At 46.6% G+C, this 18,481-nt stretch overlaps 1 protein-coding gene across 3 annotated transcripts in view; it reads right to left on the reverse strand.

The window, feature by feature from the left end:
• TESMIN (testis expressed metallothionein like protein) overlaps window positions 1–16,023 on the reverse strand; it is a 39,156-nt gene extending 23,133 nt beyond the window's left edge. For 2 of the 3 annotated variants that reach the window (XM_032642137.1, XM_032642139.1), the window contains exons 1-3: window positions 15,035–15,993; window positions 11,272–11,430; window positions 4,325–4,416 (exon numbers count right to left, since the gene is read on the reverse strand). In XM_032642137.1, the coding sequence (XP_032498028.1) occupies window positions 4,325–4,416; window positions 11,272–11,430; window positions 15,035–15,802 (1,019 nt within the window). In that variant the 5' untranslated portion in view covers window positions 15,803–15,993. Of the gene's footprint in view, window positions 1–4,324; window positions 4,417–11,271; window positions 11,431–15,034 lie in introns of all 3 variants that reach the window. The other variant, XM_032642138.1, reaches the window with a different exon arrangement.
• Between the last annotated feature and the right edge of the window lie 2,458 nt (window positions 16,024–18,481).

The following is an 18,481-nucleotide window of genomic DNA, read 5'->3' on the forward strand; positions in this document are numbered from 1 at the left end:
AAAGATTAAAAAAGAAAATGTATTCAGATCGTTACTCTTTAAAAAGAGAATTAGCTAAGCATCTGGTGTTTTTGAACGAACACTGAAAATCTCAACACCAGAGTTACAGGTGTTATTTATCGGTGCCTGATCATGAGGGGGTGTGGCACGCACATTCACACGTGGGGGCGCGAGCCTGGCCAGGTCCAGCTGCACGTCCAGGGACCCTATCGCTGTCTGCTCCCCAAGAAGCCTTCCCCGAGTTTCTTCCACTGATTTGTTTAAACCTCTACTGTGTGTGGCTCCCCACACCAAATAGCTCTTTTTATTTTTATTTTCTATATTTTCCAAAATCAGAAGAACACTAATGAAAAGTATGAATTAAAGACTAACAGATAAACGACTGTTCGCATTGTTAGAGCTGTCCAACTAGTATTACCACCAGTATCAAAGTGTGTTTTGAATGTGTCCTGTGGGCATTGGGGAGCTCCCTCCTCACCGCTCCTTTGGGGATTAGCCTAGAAGCCATCTCCAAGGGCGAAGGAGGAGGAGAGATGAGTGTGCGCTGGAGGCTGCTAAACCTGAGAGGCGGCTGTGGGTTAAGAAACCGGGACAAGTTCCCAAGGGCTGCTTAGAAGTGTTGCTTCTGAGGGGACTTGGGGTGTTGGCCACGTGAGACGGTGGGTAGATCCTGGGGACGAGAAGGAGCACACGTGTCAAAACCCCGGCTGTGACTGGGGCTCTCCCTCCCTCCCTCCCTCGAGTTCGGCCACCTGCTCCCGGAGACGGCGTGTGCAGGCTTCGCCTCTGCAACCACTGGCTGCTTCCGGGCAGGGACACATCCTGGTCTCGGGGTTCCTACAGGAGCTGCTACAGTACTTGGCACACACAGGGCTTGCTGACAGTCCCCTGTCACCCCACGGAGCACGGGAACTACGCTCGGCCTGTGCTCCGTGCCCTCACAAACACAGCCGTCTCCAGTCGGGGCTGAGGTCAGTCTAAGCCTCAGCTCAGCCCGCCCTCCCCTCTGCTCTGGCTGCTTTGCTCATCAGGGCTCCGCCACTCTTCTCACCGGCTCTGCTTCTGTTTCGTGACCCCGTCCTCCCTCATTTGAAACAGCAAATGGTAACTGACTCCTGGGTGAGATGCTAAGTGTTACTTCTTCTGGAGATGTCTCTCGTTTTTAAAATAATGTCCCCATACTATGTCACTGAATGCTATATGAATTTATTCTTCGTCTAGTCTAGTTCTCTCCTTTAGAGAGAGGAGAGTTGCAGCCTTCTATTCTCACGGGTGCCTGGAGGTGGCAGATCTGGCTACACTGCTCCTGGCCCACCCACCCTGGATCACACATGGGCTGTTCAGGGGAAGGGGACATGCGCACAGACTTCACTGCTCTTGCCCTCAGCCCTGCCTCTAAAATGGGGCATGGGGTGGCCTGGCACTACCTGTCCAGAGGAACCAAAACTCTTCTCTTTAAAAATGAGGTGGAGGTCCATGGAGACACTCCAGTGGTGACCTGCCACAATTGTGGAAGCAGAGAGGACAATTCACTGAGTACCTACAGTGTCAGGAAGATGCCAAGAGGCACTGACTAAGAGATCACCGTGTGGCCAGGACTGTCATAAGAGCTTCAGGGGAACACCAAATAAAATTTATAGTGCCTGTTCTAGAGGAATCCACCAAGTAATTTGGGACATGAGATGATATATACAATTGAAAAATTAGAGAACAGAAGGTATTATATAATCAACTATCAAATTATATGATACTGATTGTAAATGACATAAAATTCAGGGACAGTTTAATAGAGATGTAAAAACAAAACAAACTACTTCTGAAAGAAGTAGAACTTGACATTGACTTTCAAGGGTGTGAAGTTTTTTGTTATTCAACAAAAGGATGTTTCAGTTGAAATAACAGCAGGAGCAAAAACACCACATCAGGGATGAGCACAGAGCGCCTGAGGGGACGGCAAAGGGACAAGTTCCTCGTAATGGACTAAACCGGGAAAAAACTTCCACGGCTCTAATAATGTTTGACTACTCTTTTTGCCAATCTGAAGAGTAAAGGGTTAGAAGAGATCTGGATAACCCTGCCTCAGAAAAGCATTATAAATAAACTGTACCACAGTTGAGATATGACCTCATCTTTAAGAAAAAATTTCCAGAGAAGCGGACTCTTGCATATTATAATGTTCATTATGTCACCAAAAATAAAGGCCTCGATGATGTAACAAAATTCACATTAACTCCTGACTGATAATCAGATGAGAGAAGCCCTGCAGAGCGACAGGACGTGAATTTTGCGTGTATGATAAGGTAGCTAACAAGTGAGCCAGCTCACCACCTATCTCTAAAGAATGACGACTGGGTGAATTCACCCATATGGACTGCTGGCCGTAAGGCCCAAGCTGGCCTGCTTTTACGTCATCTACTATTTTAGAACGTTTAAACAGTATTGGGCTGACAGAATTTCCTTTCTGATGTCTTCAGACCTAGCTTGACCCTCTCATCTCGTGGAAGTTTAAAAAAAAAAAAAAAGCCTAACAAAGAGGTAAAGAGGTCTAGCCAATTAGTTGTGGTTGGGAACTCATACAGAATGAGACAGCCAGCAAACAGTTTTCTGACAGCTCCCTCACCACAAATAATAAATTGGTAGAGATTCCAGCACACCGTCAGTACTATGGATGTTGAGATGAAAATCATCTGGCTGGTTCAGTGGTGTGACATCAAGTAATTATTTGCAGCAAAAAAATACAAAAACAAAGCTCATGTTGTTCCTGGCACATCATTTATAATAGAAAAATATTTTATGATCTGCATAATTCCTTCACACTAGAGAAAACCTAGTAGAGACTGGGAAGAAGGCATGGGGAGGGTGGGAAAAAGGAGAAATACACTGCAGTGAAAACTTCCTCACTACTGCTCCTCTGTGGAAGCGTGTATCAGCTGCAACACAGAGAAACCTCAAATGGCACTGCGGCTCTGAGAGCACACGCTTGAACTGAAGCGTTAGAAACACCACATTCCCTTGAATGTGCTAGACATGCTGAAGCACATAGTGGTGCAATACTGTCGGCCAGATGCTCCCAGATTACAAGAAAGATAAAGTGAGTATCTTCAGGATAGTAACGTCCTGGGTACATGGTGTAATACTATGCTGGCAGTATTACATAGCAGCAGAATCTAGAGGCTGCCCACAGAGTTGTTTCGTCCAGAAACATTAAGAGTCGTGATTATAGAATCAATTACAACGACAGCAGCCATACCCTCGCTGATCCATGGTGCCAAGAGTGGAGGCAGGAGAAAGGCTCCTATAGTCTTAGTCCACCAAATTAAGCGAGAGTCATCGACCAGCTCCGCAACCAACAGCTAAGACCAAAGCAGCAAGTCACATGAGCAACCGACACTCTTCAGCGACGACGCGGAGGTGGAGTGTTGACTGAATCCCAGCAAGTCTCCAGAACTCCACCTAAGCCTCTCACACAGCCCCGGACAACCGTCCTCACACTCAGCAGCGCCGCGGTGGAGATGTGCCTGATGGTAGACACTTCAGGAGCCCGGAAGCTCTAGAGGCTACAGTCTACGTTTCCTAAATTGCCTGCCCTGATTTCTTTCGGGTCCTCAGATGTACATCTGCATTAGGCTGTGTGCCCCAAAACTTCGGAAGGCAGGAAGAGACTGATCTCCATCACCAGCGAAAGGGTTCCGTGAACAGAAAGGGCTGCCCCATCTACTAATAGCACATGAATGTTACTCTTCAACTCGACAAAGAGTCTCAACCGGCTTGGTTAGTTTAATTAGTTACAATTATAGACATGACTTTAAAATGGCAAGACGAAGCCCCAGATAAGAGCAGCCACGTTCACCTGGAGACCGTGTGCCTCGGCCCCTGCCATTGAACGTGAACTGACAGAACAGGGAAGGCAGCGGGCAGAGGCAGCCATAAAGGCGCATAAAGACTGCCGTCGACATTAAGTGACTGCCACACCATTACTTGTGTTGATGACAGCAAAAAAGAAACAGAGCAGCTAAGTTTAAATCAATGTGAACTTAAGACAGAGCTAGGAACGGCAGCAAGTCTCTGAAACAATGACAGCGGACGGTGGACGGAGAGTGGAAGCAAATGGAGGTTACAGACCAGTCTTTCCAGCAACCACAAACCAGACATGTGCAGCAACACTGTTAGTGCACTGCTGAATATAAACATCATATTTTAGAAGTCATAAAGGTTTTCAGGTAAAGCTAATTTTAAAACTCAGGAAAAAAATCACAAATGTACCCAAGAGCCTCTTAAACTCTTACATTAAAGTAAGTGACAATTGATTGCTTTTAATCCTTACCTAGTCGAAGTTATTTTTGGTGGTCCTGGAAGAGTTGATCCCAAAGGGAAAGCAGACCCGTTGACTACGGATGGTAAGGCTCCATTATCAAGCTGTGTAAAGTCAAAGGCAAGCATGATTTGAATTAGTATACATTTTGAAAGTTTATTCCCGTCAGCCCCTAGGTACAGATAAAAATGATTCTTTTTCTTCTAGAGGTTTACATCACAGTCCCCTTACATTCATCCAGGCCTTATTACCACCATGATTCTGCTAACACCCGAGCAGGTTCCAGCCGAGGCTTTTCAGCAGAAGTGGGAGGAGCCCAGCCCAGTCATCTCACCCCGCCTGACCACAGGATGCCCTGGGGTGAGAAAGCCCTGACTGTGGACAGAGACGGAAGTGGGCTATGGATTCTGGGCCGGGCCATCCACAAGCTGGCAAGCAGTACACACAGCTGTCAGTGAGCTGGCCGGCGACATTGCAATGGACATCTTTTTCATTTTGATGAACTACCAACTGTGAAATAAATTCAACTACAAATTTCTGTAAGCTAAAAATGTTCTTTAATTATTATTATATTCTTAGTACAACACAAAAGATCTTGACATCTGAAGTCTCATTGGCAACCATTACTTTTTCATCTAGTCATAAAAAATTTTGTAGTCAATTTTAACAAATTCAAAAGCAATGTCATAATCTCTGCATTATCCATGTCCTTTGCTTTCTCCAGTCTCATTTTCCTTTATATTATCCATTAGCATGGCTCACAGGGAAAGGAAAGGGTAGCAAAGTCAACACTGACCTAATTTTCTTCTTATCAGAAGCTTGAATAAATTTCAAGTGTTGAATAAATTTAGGTTTTGAGATTATTTGTATATATCACAGTTAAACACCCTATCCTTGTCCCTGAAAACTTGAAATTTAAAAATAAGCTTTATTTAAGAAGCATAGTCTTGGAATTCCCTGGCGGTCCAGGGAATTAGGACTTAGGACTCCGCGCTTTCACTGCCGAGGGCCTGGGTTCAATCCCTGGTTGGGAAACTAAGATCCCACAAGCGTGAGGCCAAAAAAAAAAAAAGAAAGAAAGAAAGAAAGAAAAAGCATGGTCTTGGAAAAACACATTTTATTCATCTTCCTTCTTTTCTCTCTTCTGCCTGTTTTTAAATAGTGTGTAATCCCTGTTGGGGCCTGAAGACACTGAGAAACCACTCTGGGTCCAACTCCTTCATTACAAATCTACCCCCCACCCCAAACTCCGAGTCCCACTGAGGAGTCACCCCCAGGACCTGCCCTCTTGGGTCTGGCCAAGAGCTGGGGGCCTCTGCTCTCCTCTCACTCACTTTACTGGAGGGAAGTGTTCACAGGTTACTGCAACTGTTTCCTTTGCAGTCACCCAGACACCTAATTATTGGGCCAACGTCTCCAGGTGGCAGTCCAAAGTTTTGCATTCTTTTGAAGAAAGGATTTCACAGTTCTTGGGGCTGAGACAATTATTTGCATAAACCATATACAATTGCTCTTTTTCTCCTTTGCTTATTTAGCCCCAAAGTAAAGCAGAGAAAGAGAGATGTCTTTTCAGTACTACATAGGTGGTAAATCTAGGGCAGCTTTATACTAGAATCCATGACTTTCCTCGACAATGTCGAACTGCCTAGGATGGAAGAAATAAAACCTACAAGGGTGCTTCCCCGTCATGTCACCTGGGGATCTTGCTAAAATGCAGATTCTGTGTCAGTGAGTCTGGGGTGGAGCCCGAGATCCTGCATTTCTAACAAGCTTCCTAATGATGCCCACGCTCCTGGTCCACACACCGCACGCACTTTGAGTAGCAAAGAGCTGAAGAATGTACAGAATTGGGGTTTGGCAAGGAAGCCGGGGTTCTAGGGTTGCAGCAAAGGCATTGCTAAAATAATTACCCCAAGGTCCACACTGGATAAGAGGTCGGGGGAGCCAAAATGAGGTAGGTCTAAACACAGCCAAGGAAAAGAGGGGAGGGGCAGAAAGAGGGAGACTATGGTCCAAAGGGGCCTTTCAGTGCACAAGTTCAGTGGTAGGAAAGCAAGTCCAACGTGTGCCTTGCTGACTGGGGCCGAAACCATTAGCAAAACAAGACCGGTGGTGTGGAGGAGGCAAGGAGGTAGAGGCCTACGTGCAGCATCAACAGAGACTTGCATCAGGCGCTCATAGCATCAGGCTGACGCTCATCTCCGGCCCTGATTAACTCCTTGCCCCTCCTGGCTAATGGATCATTCGAGAAGTATTTATTTACTCACTCAGCAAATATTTCACTCTATTTATACCCACTGCCTCAGAGATCTCCTCCAGTCTCGTGGCTTTAAACGCCACCTCTGCACAATGAGCCACAGCAATGAGAAGCCCGCGCACCGCAGTGAAGAGTAGCCCCCCGCTTGCCGCAACTAGAGAAAGCCCGCGCGCAGCAACGAAGACCCAACGTAGCCAAAAATAAATAATAAATACATTAATTAATTAAAAAAAATACAACCCTAGACTGTCAAAACTGAAAAATTAAAAAAAAAACAAGACTTAAGGAAAAGAGCACATTTTTCTTATAATTATATTTAATCTATGCATATTATGGTGTAATCATAAAAGCATTTTAAACTTTTTTTTTTTTTTTTTTTTTTTTGTGGTACGCGGGCCTCTCACTGTTGTGGCCTCTCCCGTTGCGGAACACAGGCTCTGGAAGCGCAGGCTCAGCGGCCATGGCTCACGGGCCCAGCCGCTCTACGGCATGCGGGATCTTCCCGGACCGGGGCACGAACCCGTGTCCCCTGCATTGGCAGGCGGACTCTCAACCACTGCACCACCAGGGAAGCCCCCTATTGTATTTTTTTTAATTAAAACAATGACTCACTTGTTGTGTAATGAGATTTAAGTTTGCTGGTACTGGCAAAAATCTTCCTACTAAAGTAGTCATGGGTTTAGGGACATCTGTAAGGAAGACAATTACAATTAATTGATAGCATATATTGTTCCTCTCCCACTTGCACATGGAAGAAAGTACAAAAATGATCATGTATCCTGAGTTGGACATGTGCAAAGTCATTGACACTTATCTTGATCCTATTTATGTTTTCTATAAAACCTTTCTGGTCAATGTTTTTGGGTTTTTTTGTTGTTGTTTTTACTTATTACACCCTTTTCTTTGTCATAATGCTACTTCACTCGAGCTTCCAGGGATAGCTATGCTAAAAAATGTTGTCAGTGCCCAGGTTCCCAAGCTGTGCGCTAAGGTGCCCTCCAGTGCTGCCCCGAACTCACCAGGGATGGGCTAGGCATGTCACATTTTCAAGGAGAGCACAGCACCATCTGTAGGACGCCACATGAACTACTTTCAATTTAGCTGCACTCTTCTTCAAATGGTTACTAACTAATCAGGATGTAAATACTTATTAGGCTACTGGGACCAAACTACTTAAGAGTGGAACCGATAGGTATTTCTTTGGCCTCAGGGTGCCGTGCAAAACATCCCTGAGACACTAAGGTCCCTGTGAAACTCTATGTTTGAGTCAAAGTGCCCAGAGAAATGTGTCTTAGTCTCCTGATTGCCCACCAGCTGAACACATTTCCTGCTCCAGGCTTGTGCATTCTTTGAGTGATGTAACCTTAAGACTTCGGTAACAGGATGCATTTATTTTATGGTGATATTTAATGTGTTCACAGCAAAACAAAGGAGACTGGGCTGGGGGGGCGGTTATGATGACATGACAAGGAAATAGACTTGGAGAGCATTATGTAAATCTTCCTTCTGTAGGTGATCTAAAGGCATTAGGATTTTGTCGTGTTCCAGAAGGAAGGGAATTAGGAAAGAACCCTTCTCTGCCTGTAGAGGAGCAGATGCAGCTCTGACCCGCAGGGAACGGAGCCGGAGAAGCCGTGGCTGGTGTGCAGCAAAGTGCTCCTGAAGGCGCTCTACACCATAGAAAAGTAAATGTCTGAAAGGCATGTTCCCTGTCCCTGGATAAAGAGACCACCAGGATGGAATGGGAGTCACACTCTTTCTTTTTGCACTGGGCTCCAAAGGCCCATTGATATGACATTTGGATGTAATACTGATTTAAATTATTGACAAGGTCCGTGAATCATCTGATAATGAGAGGCTCTGGTTAGGCCAAGCTTTAGAGTAACGCAATTATGTACACATAGGTGCCCAGTTTTCAAGTATTTGTGTCTAACCTTTGTAAACACAATCCTAAAACTGTGTCATTTGGCCTTTCTTTAATCATTCCTAAGTCATTTGATGGTAATCAAGTGCTTATAGATCATTTATTACTATCGCACCAGTTTAAAGACGTTTCTGAGTAAATGAATGGCAGATGAATCAGCATTTGATATAGTCATTTCAGAACTCATGGTGATTAAAGCAGGGTGGCAGTTCTCACTGACTACATGAAAACGTTTACACTAAAACATATGCAGTTTTTACCACATCTGAACAGTCCGCCCGCCGCCCAATCTGCGAAAGCTTGATGTTTCAACCCAGGTACCTCTAGCCACAGCACTCGTGGGTACAAGTAGTCACCTGGTAGGATCACAGAGCTCTCTGCAACTAGCAGAAGGAGAGGAAAGCTATCCAAGAATTTGAGATTGTCAGTACAATGTACATAAATTAATCTCTAAAGATATTTTTTTCTATCCTTAGCTCACTCATATGGGCTATGGGGATTGCCAAATTGCCTCACTGCCAATTTCACTTTTACTCTCTATACAAAGCCAAACATAGTCACTTACCAACTTCCATGTGATATATGACATATTTTTCTATTAATTTACTTTGTACCTGACTGTAGATAATTATTTTGGTCTTGATACTGAGGAACCAAATGAAGTGCTTTTAGTTCTCTTGTGCCACAATTGTCTATACACAGCATTTGTGTACCCCCTTTCAACTGACATATCACCTAAAATGAAAAATAATGATCAGGTTTCATTTTTCAAAAGATATCCAGTAATATGAACCTAAGTAAACTTATATCTGAGAACACAGTTTTAATCCAGAATTTAAGTTTTCATGGAGAGCGGTAAACTAGAGACATGTTCTCAGTTTCCTACCCTGCAATAACGTGCTCTCCGGAGGTACCACAGGGCAAAACCCCTGGGAAATGTCTTGTGAGACGTGCTTAGTGTGTTAAGAGAAGTTCCTGCTCACGCCTTTCTCTGCAGGTGTCTGGCCCTTGAGGTTTAGGGTAGGGAACAGGTGACTGTCAGCCCGAGCTTCCGTCACCTGTCCACGTGCTCCGTGGTCATCGTAAACGGAGAGAGTGTGCCGATGCAGACCCGGCCCCATTCAGGTCCAGTGAACTATACGAAGGACTTTGCCCCCCTGCCTCCATCTCTGTAGCTGATCAGATACTTAGAATAATCGTCAATTTTACGGCAGCTGTTCTTTCCTGCCACGTGCACATGTTATTAGTTAACATGTAGGGTGTTTTTAAAATACCCACTTATTTCATTTCCTACAAGTGCGGTTTAGAAAGGTTAACCCTAAGATCACCTAATTGGGCTCCGACCATAAATACGTCCTCAGTGAGCCGGGTGAGTTGGCCGGTCAACCACACCAGTCAGCCCTGTCCACAGCGATGCAGCTTGAACATGAAGGTGAGAGAAGTCACTGTTTCTGCTTGCACATAGCTTCTAATTCTGATGGTAAAACCACAGATACCCAGAGAAGCTATGGCTTCTGCTGTTAGGTTGCCTTTGGGTTTCCTAGACAGGAAAACCCAAATAACCATAAAGGATCAATGTTACCAAAATAACACACACAGAGCCTACGTTAATGAGGTGCTGATCACTGGGTCAAACCTTCAGATCATCCTGACGGTGGATAAGAGGCCAGCATTCATGTTTGGTTGGAATTTTATTTGTATGTGGAGGATAAAGTTATAGCCACAGACACACAGGTGCACAAACTGGGGGGAAAGGCTCAGAGTGGACCTTCCAGGCCTCTGCCTATTGCACAATTCTGGGCTCTGCCCTGTCCCTCCTGGGAGCCTTCTAACATTCCTCAGGAGGCTGGTGGGACTGGAGGAGCTCTCACCCTGCTCACCTGCTCCAGGTGTCCTGGAACAGCTCTGCTCCCAGAACCCACGGGCCTGAGAACCACGGACAGGGGCGAGTACTGGTGTATGCCACGGCTAAGCCAAGTTCATGATGAGCTCATTTTCAAGTATTTTCTAGTTAAAGTATATGCCTTAGGGCTAAGGCCTCCTTTATCGGAATCAAGAGCTGGTGGGGGGACGGCAGATGTTGGCTCTCCGGGCTCCACTAAAATAAAGCTTGGGGCTGGGCTCCCCAGCTCCCCCCACTTCCCAGTCCTCAGGACACCGAGACCTGGAGTCCTCAACGTACCACTTACAAGAGGACTATGTAACATCTCTGTTTTCTTATCCATAAAACGTAGATAAAAACAATGCATACCCTACAGAGTTGATAGAGGATTAAATGAAATTACAAACATGCAAAAATATCGCATAAATCACAAATGTTACTGATTACCTATCTTACATGCATGTGAGTTAGCATCAGGAATTTGGAGGCAGGAAGGAAGGAAAGCAGCCTCTGTGCTGCAGCCACAGAACTGGAGTTTCACCATCCCAGCAACAAGCCAAACCATGCAGCTCAGCCAGCTGCCCCGCTCCTGGGCCAACCGCTGGTCTGCATGGACTGATGTCACTTATGGCTTCTCTCCTTAACAAAGAGAGCGGTGTCCTAATCTTTGTTTGATTTGCTAAGATCAAGTAGAAATGAGAATCTTAGACGTGACAGAAACATTACAAAGGCTCTAATTATATCCCTCTTTTCATAGATAAGACAACCAAAAATGCTGATACAAGTAAACAGAATGAAAAATAATGACTGAAAATATATTACTGTTGACTTAGTAATGGTAAGGGTCAAACATTTGATATAATGTTAGTCAGACACATTTTCTTTGGCATAATTACCATTGGGTTAGAGTCTTTCTTATGAGAGCAGCCAGAGGCATCCTCTGCTTCTTGCGCTGTTGGGAACTTGCAACAGGACTCCTGGGCCGGAAGGTTCTGAAAAGTTGCTTCCTCCAGATTGTTACTTGTGATAGTACCACCTGCTTCCTTGATTTCAACCTAAAAAAGCAAACGTTATTTTAGAAATCACATTTTGGACGTTGTACTTTACAGTTGCATAATACAGAAAATTCTTTGCAGAAGTTACTTTTTTTTTTCCGGTATGCGGGCCTCCCACCGCCGCGGCCTTTCCCGCCGCGGAGCACAGGCTCGGGACGCGCAGGCTCCGGACGCGCAGGCTCAGCGGCCATGGCTGACGGGCCCAGCCGCCCCGCGGCACGTGGTATCCTCCCCGACCGGGTCACAAACCCTGCGCCACCAGGGAAGCCCCCTAGAAGTTACATTTTTTAAGTAAAGAGCAGCCTTACTCTTAGTGTCCTCTCTTCCCAACTATTATTCTCTCTCTGGGGCAGCAAGATGGGGTGACAAGTCCTCTGACCAGCCTCACTGGGGATCAAGGACCCCGAGGACAAGGACCATCTGCCCACGAGGTGTGGAGATGTGATTTTAACGTGGCCCTCTTGCTGCTTCAAAAACACAGTATAAGTAGCTTGAGAAGATTCTGCAGTTGGTCAGCTGCCCCTTGAGCTCCTCGACAACCCCCTACTCCAAAGGAGCTGGCTGCCTCATGGGACCTTCCTTAAAACCGCGTGAAATGCTGCTCCTCTATTGCCACTTTCGGAGCACACTCACTAGGCTGTATTAATGCTCTAGTCTATTGTTTGGCTTTTCCATCAAGAAGCCTGACATCCTTGCTGATGTTTCAGTAATATCTATATTGTAACTTACAATGTATTTAGAGTAATGCTTATAATTAAATAGTAGCGCTTCCCTAACTGAATGGTAGGACAATAATTAACATGAAAACAGTGAGGGTAGGGAATAACTGCCAACTTTAACTTTGTTTTTTTTTTTTTTGTTTTTTTTTTTTTTGCGTTACGTGGGCCTCTCACTGTTGTGGACTCTCCCGTTGCAGAGCACAGGCTCAGCGGCCATGGCTCACAGGCCCAGCCGCTCCGCGGCATGTGGGATCTTCCCGGACCAGGGCACGAACCCATGTCCCCTGCATTGGCAGGCGGACTCTCAACCACTGCGCCACCAGGGAAGCCCCCTTTAACTTTGTTTTTAAGCTATCCTCTGCAACGACTCAGTGACACACCGGCAAAATTACCAAAAATAGGGAGAGATACCAATGATGTTACTGAAAATCAACAGAATTTAAAAAACTAAAAAGTCTCAATGATTAAAAAAATAATAACCATTAGATTTAAGTGTTTTAAAATCAAGGTGCTTCTTTCTAAGATTTGATAATGTGCGGAGGATTGGGAAGCGGCAGTCAACCTGCTCTCACATCATCTCTCCCTCCCCTCCTTAACCTCCACCTGCCCAGATTGCCTATTTGAGAGTACAGGTGAGCTTCCCCAGAGGCCAGGAGGCAGGTCATAAAGTCCTTCAAAGAAGAGTGATTCTATAGTAACTTTCTGAAGACCTCATATAAAATCACAGCACAGACAACTATCTTTCAAAGTGTGGGTGTTGACTCCAAACTTGGAGATCGTCTAACTTAAAATCTGAGATCTAAACGATTAATAGTTTTCATGGACTGCCAAATCCCTTAGCACAGCAGACTAGCATCTAGGTATAAATGTTTCAAAAGACAGAGGAAAGTTTAGCTATATTTCAAGTTATAACTTTATTTAGATATTTCAAATTTTATAGAAACGTAGAAAGTTTTCAATTTTCCTCTGCTTTCTGCTTTGGGGAATTTGTCATGTACACATCATCAAAGTTTATTTTTATTTTTAAAAATTATTTATTTATTTATTTATTTTGGCTGTGCCAGGTCTTAGTTGTGGCACGCGGGATCTTTGTTGCGGCGTTGGAACCCTTAGTTTCGGCAGGCATGTGAGATCCCAGGCCCCCTGCATTGGGAGCACGGAGTCTTACCCACTGGACCACCAGGGAAGTCCCACATCATCAAAGTTTAGATTTAACTTATCTCCCTGTAATTAACAAATAGTTATACAGTAAATATATCAATTCCTCAGCCCCATGCAACTGATATCTGAACTACTTACAGTATAGTAAAATCCTATTTTTACAGAATAAACAGAGGTCAATATGTGGGAATGAATTTCTAGAAAAAGGAAATTAGCAATTAACCCTGAATATTTACTGAAAAATAATTCCACTCTGTTTAAAAGACAAACACGTCCATGCTAAATCTTTTTCATTTTATTAATGAATTAGGAAATTGTCAATAAAAATTCAAAAAAAAAACCAAAGAAATATCATCCAAATAGTCTCTCCTTTATTTTGCTAAAATTGAATTACATTTAAAGAGAATTTACTATTTTAACGTGAGCTAGTTCCTTTCCTGCTCTGGTGAATGCTCACTGAGTCCCCTTGGTACAGGAAGGGAGCCATGCTAGAACCAACAGGCAAAAGGTGCTGGGACACACGCTTGGTCTGGTAGCAAAATGGAGTGTCTGACATTTCAAGCCATCTGAAAAAGACTCCGAGGAAGACCTCTGCACCAGCTGAAAGCTGGTGGGACTAGGTATGCTCTCTGGTTTCTCTAGGCCTCAGCCTCTCCTCCCCACCTTTCCTGTGCACTAAGGAGCAGTGATTATGCTCAAAGAACACCAGAAAACAAATCTAAGCTCCTGCTGCTACGGCTTATGATATGCAAACAAAGTCAGGCTCCAACCATCTCAACACCAATTCAAAAATGTTCCACAAAAGCTTAATTTATGACTTACTGAAATGATTTAACAGCTGAGTAATCTAGTTTTCCAAACTAGATCCTTTTGAGGGGCCAGTACACATTTCCTTACAAACCTTTGTTTCCCTTAAAAACTGGTTTGTTTAGCTTCAGCAAGAACAGAGCAGAAAAGGGGAATTCCCTGGCGGTCCAGTGGTTAGGACTCTGTGCTTTCACTGCCCAGTGTCCGGGTTCAAAATAAAGAGATAAACAAACAAAGCAGAAAATTGCCACAGCCAAAGAGGGTAGCCGGCCGACAATTACCATGAATTCGTGTAGACTCTGATTCATATTACATATGCTTGAGGAGCAACCACTTATTAGCAGAGGGAAGCTCTAACACCTTGATTTCAAGGCTCATCAAACACAAGTACTAACTGTGAGTCCTGGCGGTGAATTACAACCCTTATCAATCTAAAGGGGAAAACTGTAAAAGCTGAGCACGTAAAGACTCCCACTGCATTTGTTTTCACAGACACTAGGGTTTCTTTCCTAAAGCCGCTTTTAAAACTTTCTAGGGACTTCCCTGGTGGTCCAGTGGTTAGGGCTCCGCGTTTGCACTGTAAGGGGCACAGGTTGGATCCCAGGCTACAGAGCTAAGCTCCCACATGCCTGGCTGCAAAAAAAAAAAAAAATCTACTTGTTTCCCTCCTCTTTTGTTGTATGATCTCTGCTGGGTTAGGCCAGGTTTGAACCAGGGACCGAGGACCTAATTCACCTTCAGGTAGAATGGCTTGGCTGGGTAATGCATCTCGCGTCTAGCAAGGGATGTGCCCTGTTGGGAATGAGTGAATCCGATCAGGGATGCTACTGACACGAGAAAAATCTTGGTGGAAGCAGGAAGTCTCCCGTCTCCACTAGGGCAGGGGTGCAGGGGGTACTGTGAGACGTGGATCTTACTGGAATCACGCGGACGCCGGGGTGGGCGGCTTCTTCCCTGGCCCAGGTGCCCAGGGGCCCGACGGCAGGACTCCTGTGCGGGGTCAGCACGGAGGACAGGAAGTAGAGGTTGTAGACGTGCGGCTGCTGGGCGGCGGGAAGAACGGTGTCTTCCAGGGGATTGAGCTTGGGAAGACTCGGGAACTCCCCGCGCGTTTCCTCATCTCCGTTCTCATCCACCAGCAGCTCCACTTTGACTTTGCCCTTGCAGTCCCCGTCGAGCGGGGCGTTGAAGGCGTGCAGCAGGGGCTCTTTGGGGTCCGCGGAGCCCAGGTACGCGTCTTTGAAGACGTGGAACTCGTCTGCCTCGTGCTTCACCGCCACCGGGGTTTTCAGGGGAAGGTTTTCAGGAACAAACAGACTCTCGGCGCTGAAAAGGTCTGTCACCATCTCGTCCTCGGGGCTGCACATGCCGCCCAACAGAGGGGCCTCTTCCATGTCCACTGGCGGCACCCGGGCCCGGGCATCGCCCCGCACCCGGCGCGAGGGGGATCCGGCGGGAACCGCACACCTGCAACGACGCGGCCCAGTCAGGCGGCGGCCCCCACCCGCCCCGGCCGCCGACCCAGGGGGCCCGCCGCTCCCGGGGATCTGACCCGGGGGGGCCCGCCGCTCCCGAGAGGCCGGCCTAGGGGGCCAGCCCCCCCCCGCACCGGCGAGGCCGACCGGAGAAGGGGCCCTGCTGGCCCGACCGGCCGACTGGGGCTGAAAGGGGCGGGGGTCCGTCATTCCCGAGGGGCAGACCTGGAGGTCCCGCAGCCCCTGACGGGGACGACTGGAGAGGGGGTCCCGCCGCCCCCTCGAGGCTGACTAGGGGGCCCACCGTCCCCCTCCCCTCTGCAGACCCGAGGCCGGGCCGGGGACCGCGGGGAAACCCGACGGCGGCCGGGGTCTCAGGCACAGGAGGGGCGCCGAGTCAGGACTCCTCAGACGGCGCACCTGTGGCCCCGGCAGCTGGCAGAGCGCCGAGCGCGGGGGCGGGGCCGAGCAACTGGCCGTTGGGGAGGAGGCGGGGCCACGGACTGGGGCAGGGCCAGGGGCTCGCGGAAGCGGGGCTCGCGGAGGTGGGCGGGGCCAGGGAGAGGCGGAGGCGGGGCACCGAGGCGGGGTCAGAGGGTGGGAGAGGTTGGGGGTGTTGCGAAGGCGGGGTGCAGAAGTTAGTGGGGGCATGGGCGGGTCCCGGAAGTGCGAGGGGATAAGCAGGAATGGGGCGGGGGAGGCGGCCCCCGTGACAGTGCTGGAGGGTGGTGGGCGGGGCGAGCTGGGCGGAGTCGGGGCCGGAGGCCAGGGACCGGCCAGTTGAGGGGAGGTGGACGGGGAAGGACACTCCCGGGACCAGCAGCTCCAGGCTCAGGTGGGGAACCAGAAGCCCCCCAGGCCAGTCTGAGGTAGCGCTGGCTGGGACTCCCTGGCTTGACCTCAGACCTTAATCTTGACCGTGTAGTTTTTCTGCCCTTCAGCTCCTCAGGACAGAGCCCGCCCAGCCACGGAGCACCGCGGGTGGGTGGACGGCCAGGGATCGGCACATGCAAGTTCCCAACCTAGCGTGCACTTCAGGTCCTTGGTGCTGGAGTTTGGGAGGAAGACTAGGCGTCTCTTGTCAATGTAAGCAACCCAAGGACTCCGGGCTTTCACTGCCAAGGCCCAGGGTTCAATCCCTGGGTTTAGTCCCTGGTTGGGGAACTAAGATCCTTCAAGACCCTCGGCGCGGCCAAAAAAAACAAAAAAAATTAAGACATTCGCTTTCTAATCTCACTGAAAAAATACGTTCCTAAATCAAACAGTAGTAACCAAGGCACACCAGCACTATGCACTATTTGTCTGTACACTTCAGCGTTCAAGAAATCGCAAGAAAATTTTGCACAGTCGACAATCCGGAAATTTAAGGCACAGCTTTAAGTTGCTGGGACTTTCTTATCTGAAAAATTATAACGGGACATTAAAAGTTGACATTAAAAGAACATAATGTAATTAAATTCTCACTGTTGGAATTTTCCTACCATGTGAATGACTTAAAATATATTCCCAGCCACTAGTTCATTGCAAACATACTTGCCTTGAAATACTGTCCAGTTCTTGGAGAATTCATTTCCTGTGTGCCTATGATCTATAGGGCAGGACTCCATAGAAAGCTTTAGTTGCTTCTTCAGATTAAAATTAGGACAGATTTTTTCTTTAGTTATACAGAATGTCCTTAATTTAGGATTTTTTTTATAGTAGGTCCTTGTTGGTTATGTTTTAAATATAGCAGTGTGTACCTGTCAATCCCAAACTCCCAATCTATCCCTCCCCCACACCCTTCCCCCCAGTAACCATAAATTCCTTCTCTAAGTCTGTGAGTCTGTTTCTGTTTTGTAAATAAGTTCATTTGTATCATTTTAATTTTTTTTAGATTCCACATATAAGCGATTTCATATGATATTTGTCTTTCTCTGACTTACTTCACTTAGTATGATAATCTCCAGGTCCATCCATGTTGCTGCAAATGGCATTATTTCATTCTGTTTAATGGCTGTGTAATATTCCATTGTATATATGTACCACATCTTCTTTATCCATTCATCTGCCAATGGACATTTAGGATTTTTAAACTTTATAATGGTTGGAAAGTGATATGCATTCAGTAGAAACCACCGGACACGCAGGCTCAGCAGCCATGGCTCACGGGCCCAGCCGCTCCATGCCATGTGGGCTCTTCCCGGACCGGGGCACGAACCCGTGTCCCCTGCATCGGCAGGCGGACTCTCAACCACTGTACCACCAGGGAAGACCCAAACTTCAAATTTTGAATTTTGCTCTTTTCCCAAGCTAGGGATATGTATGCTCCCTTCTAGTGATGCTGGGCAGCTCTCAGACACGCAATCACAAGGATAAACAACCGATACATTTACAACCATTCTGTTTTTCACTTTCAGGACACTATCAATAAATTCCATGAGATAGTCAACACATTATTATAAAATAGGCTTTGTGTTAGATGATTTTGCCCAACTGTAGGCTAATGTTAGTATTCTGAGCACATTTAAGGTAGGCTAGGCTAAGCTATGATGTTTGGTAGGGTAGGTTTATTAGATGCATTTATGACTTACTGTGGGTTTATCAGGACCTAACCCTATCACAGGTCGATGAAGACCTGTATAGTACATAAACCCTCCTACCGAAATAATTAAATATTACAGATAAAGCTGAAGTTCCCTTGGGTTCCATACCATCCACAATCACACTGCCTTTCAAAGAGGGAATCCCTGTGAAGTCTGCTGTGTATCTTTTCAGCCCTTTCTCTGGAGATCAACATACACACGTGCATGTGGATCTCCTTACTCTTTTTTTTTTTTTTTTTTTAATTTTATTTATTTATTTATTTTTGGCTGTGTTGGGTCTTCGTTTCTGTGTGTGGGCTTTCTCTAG

This window comes from Phocoena sinus, chromosome 8 (assembly GCF_008692025.1).
Source record: "Phocoena sinus isolate mPhoSin1 chromosome 8, mPhoSin1.pri, whole genome shotgun sequence".
NCBI classification, from domain to species: domain Eukaryota; kingdom Metazoa; phylum Chordata; class Mammalia; order Artiodactyla; family Phocoenidae; genus Phocoena; species Phocoena sinus.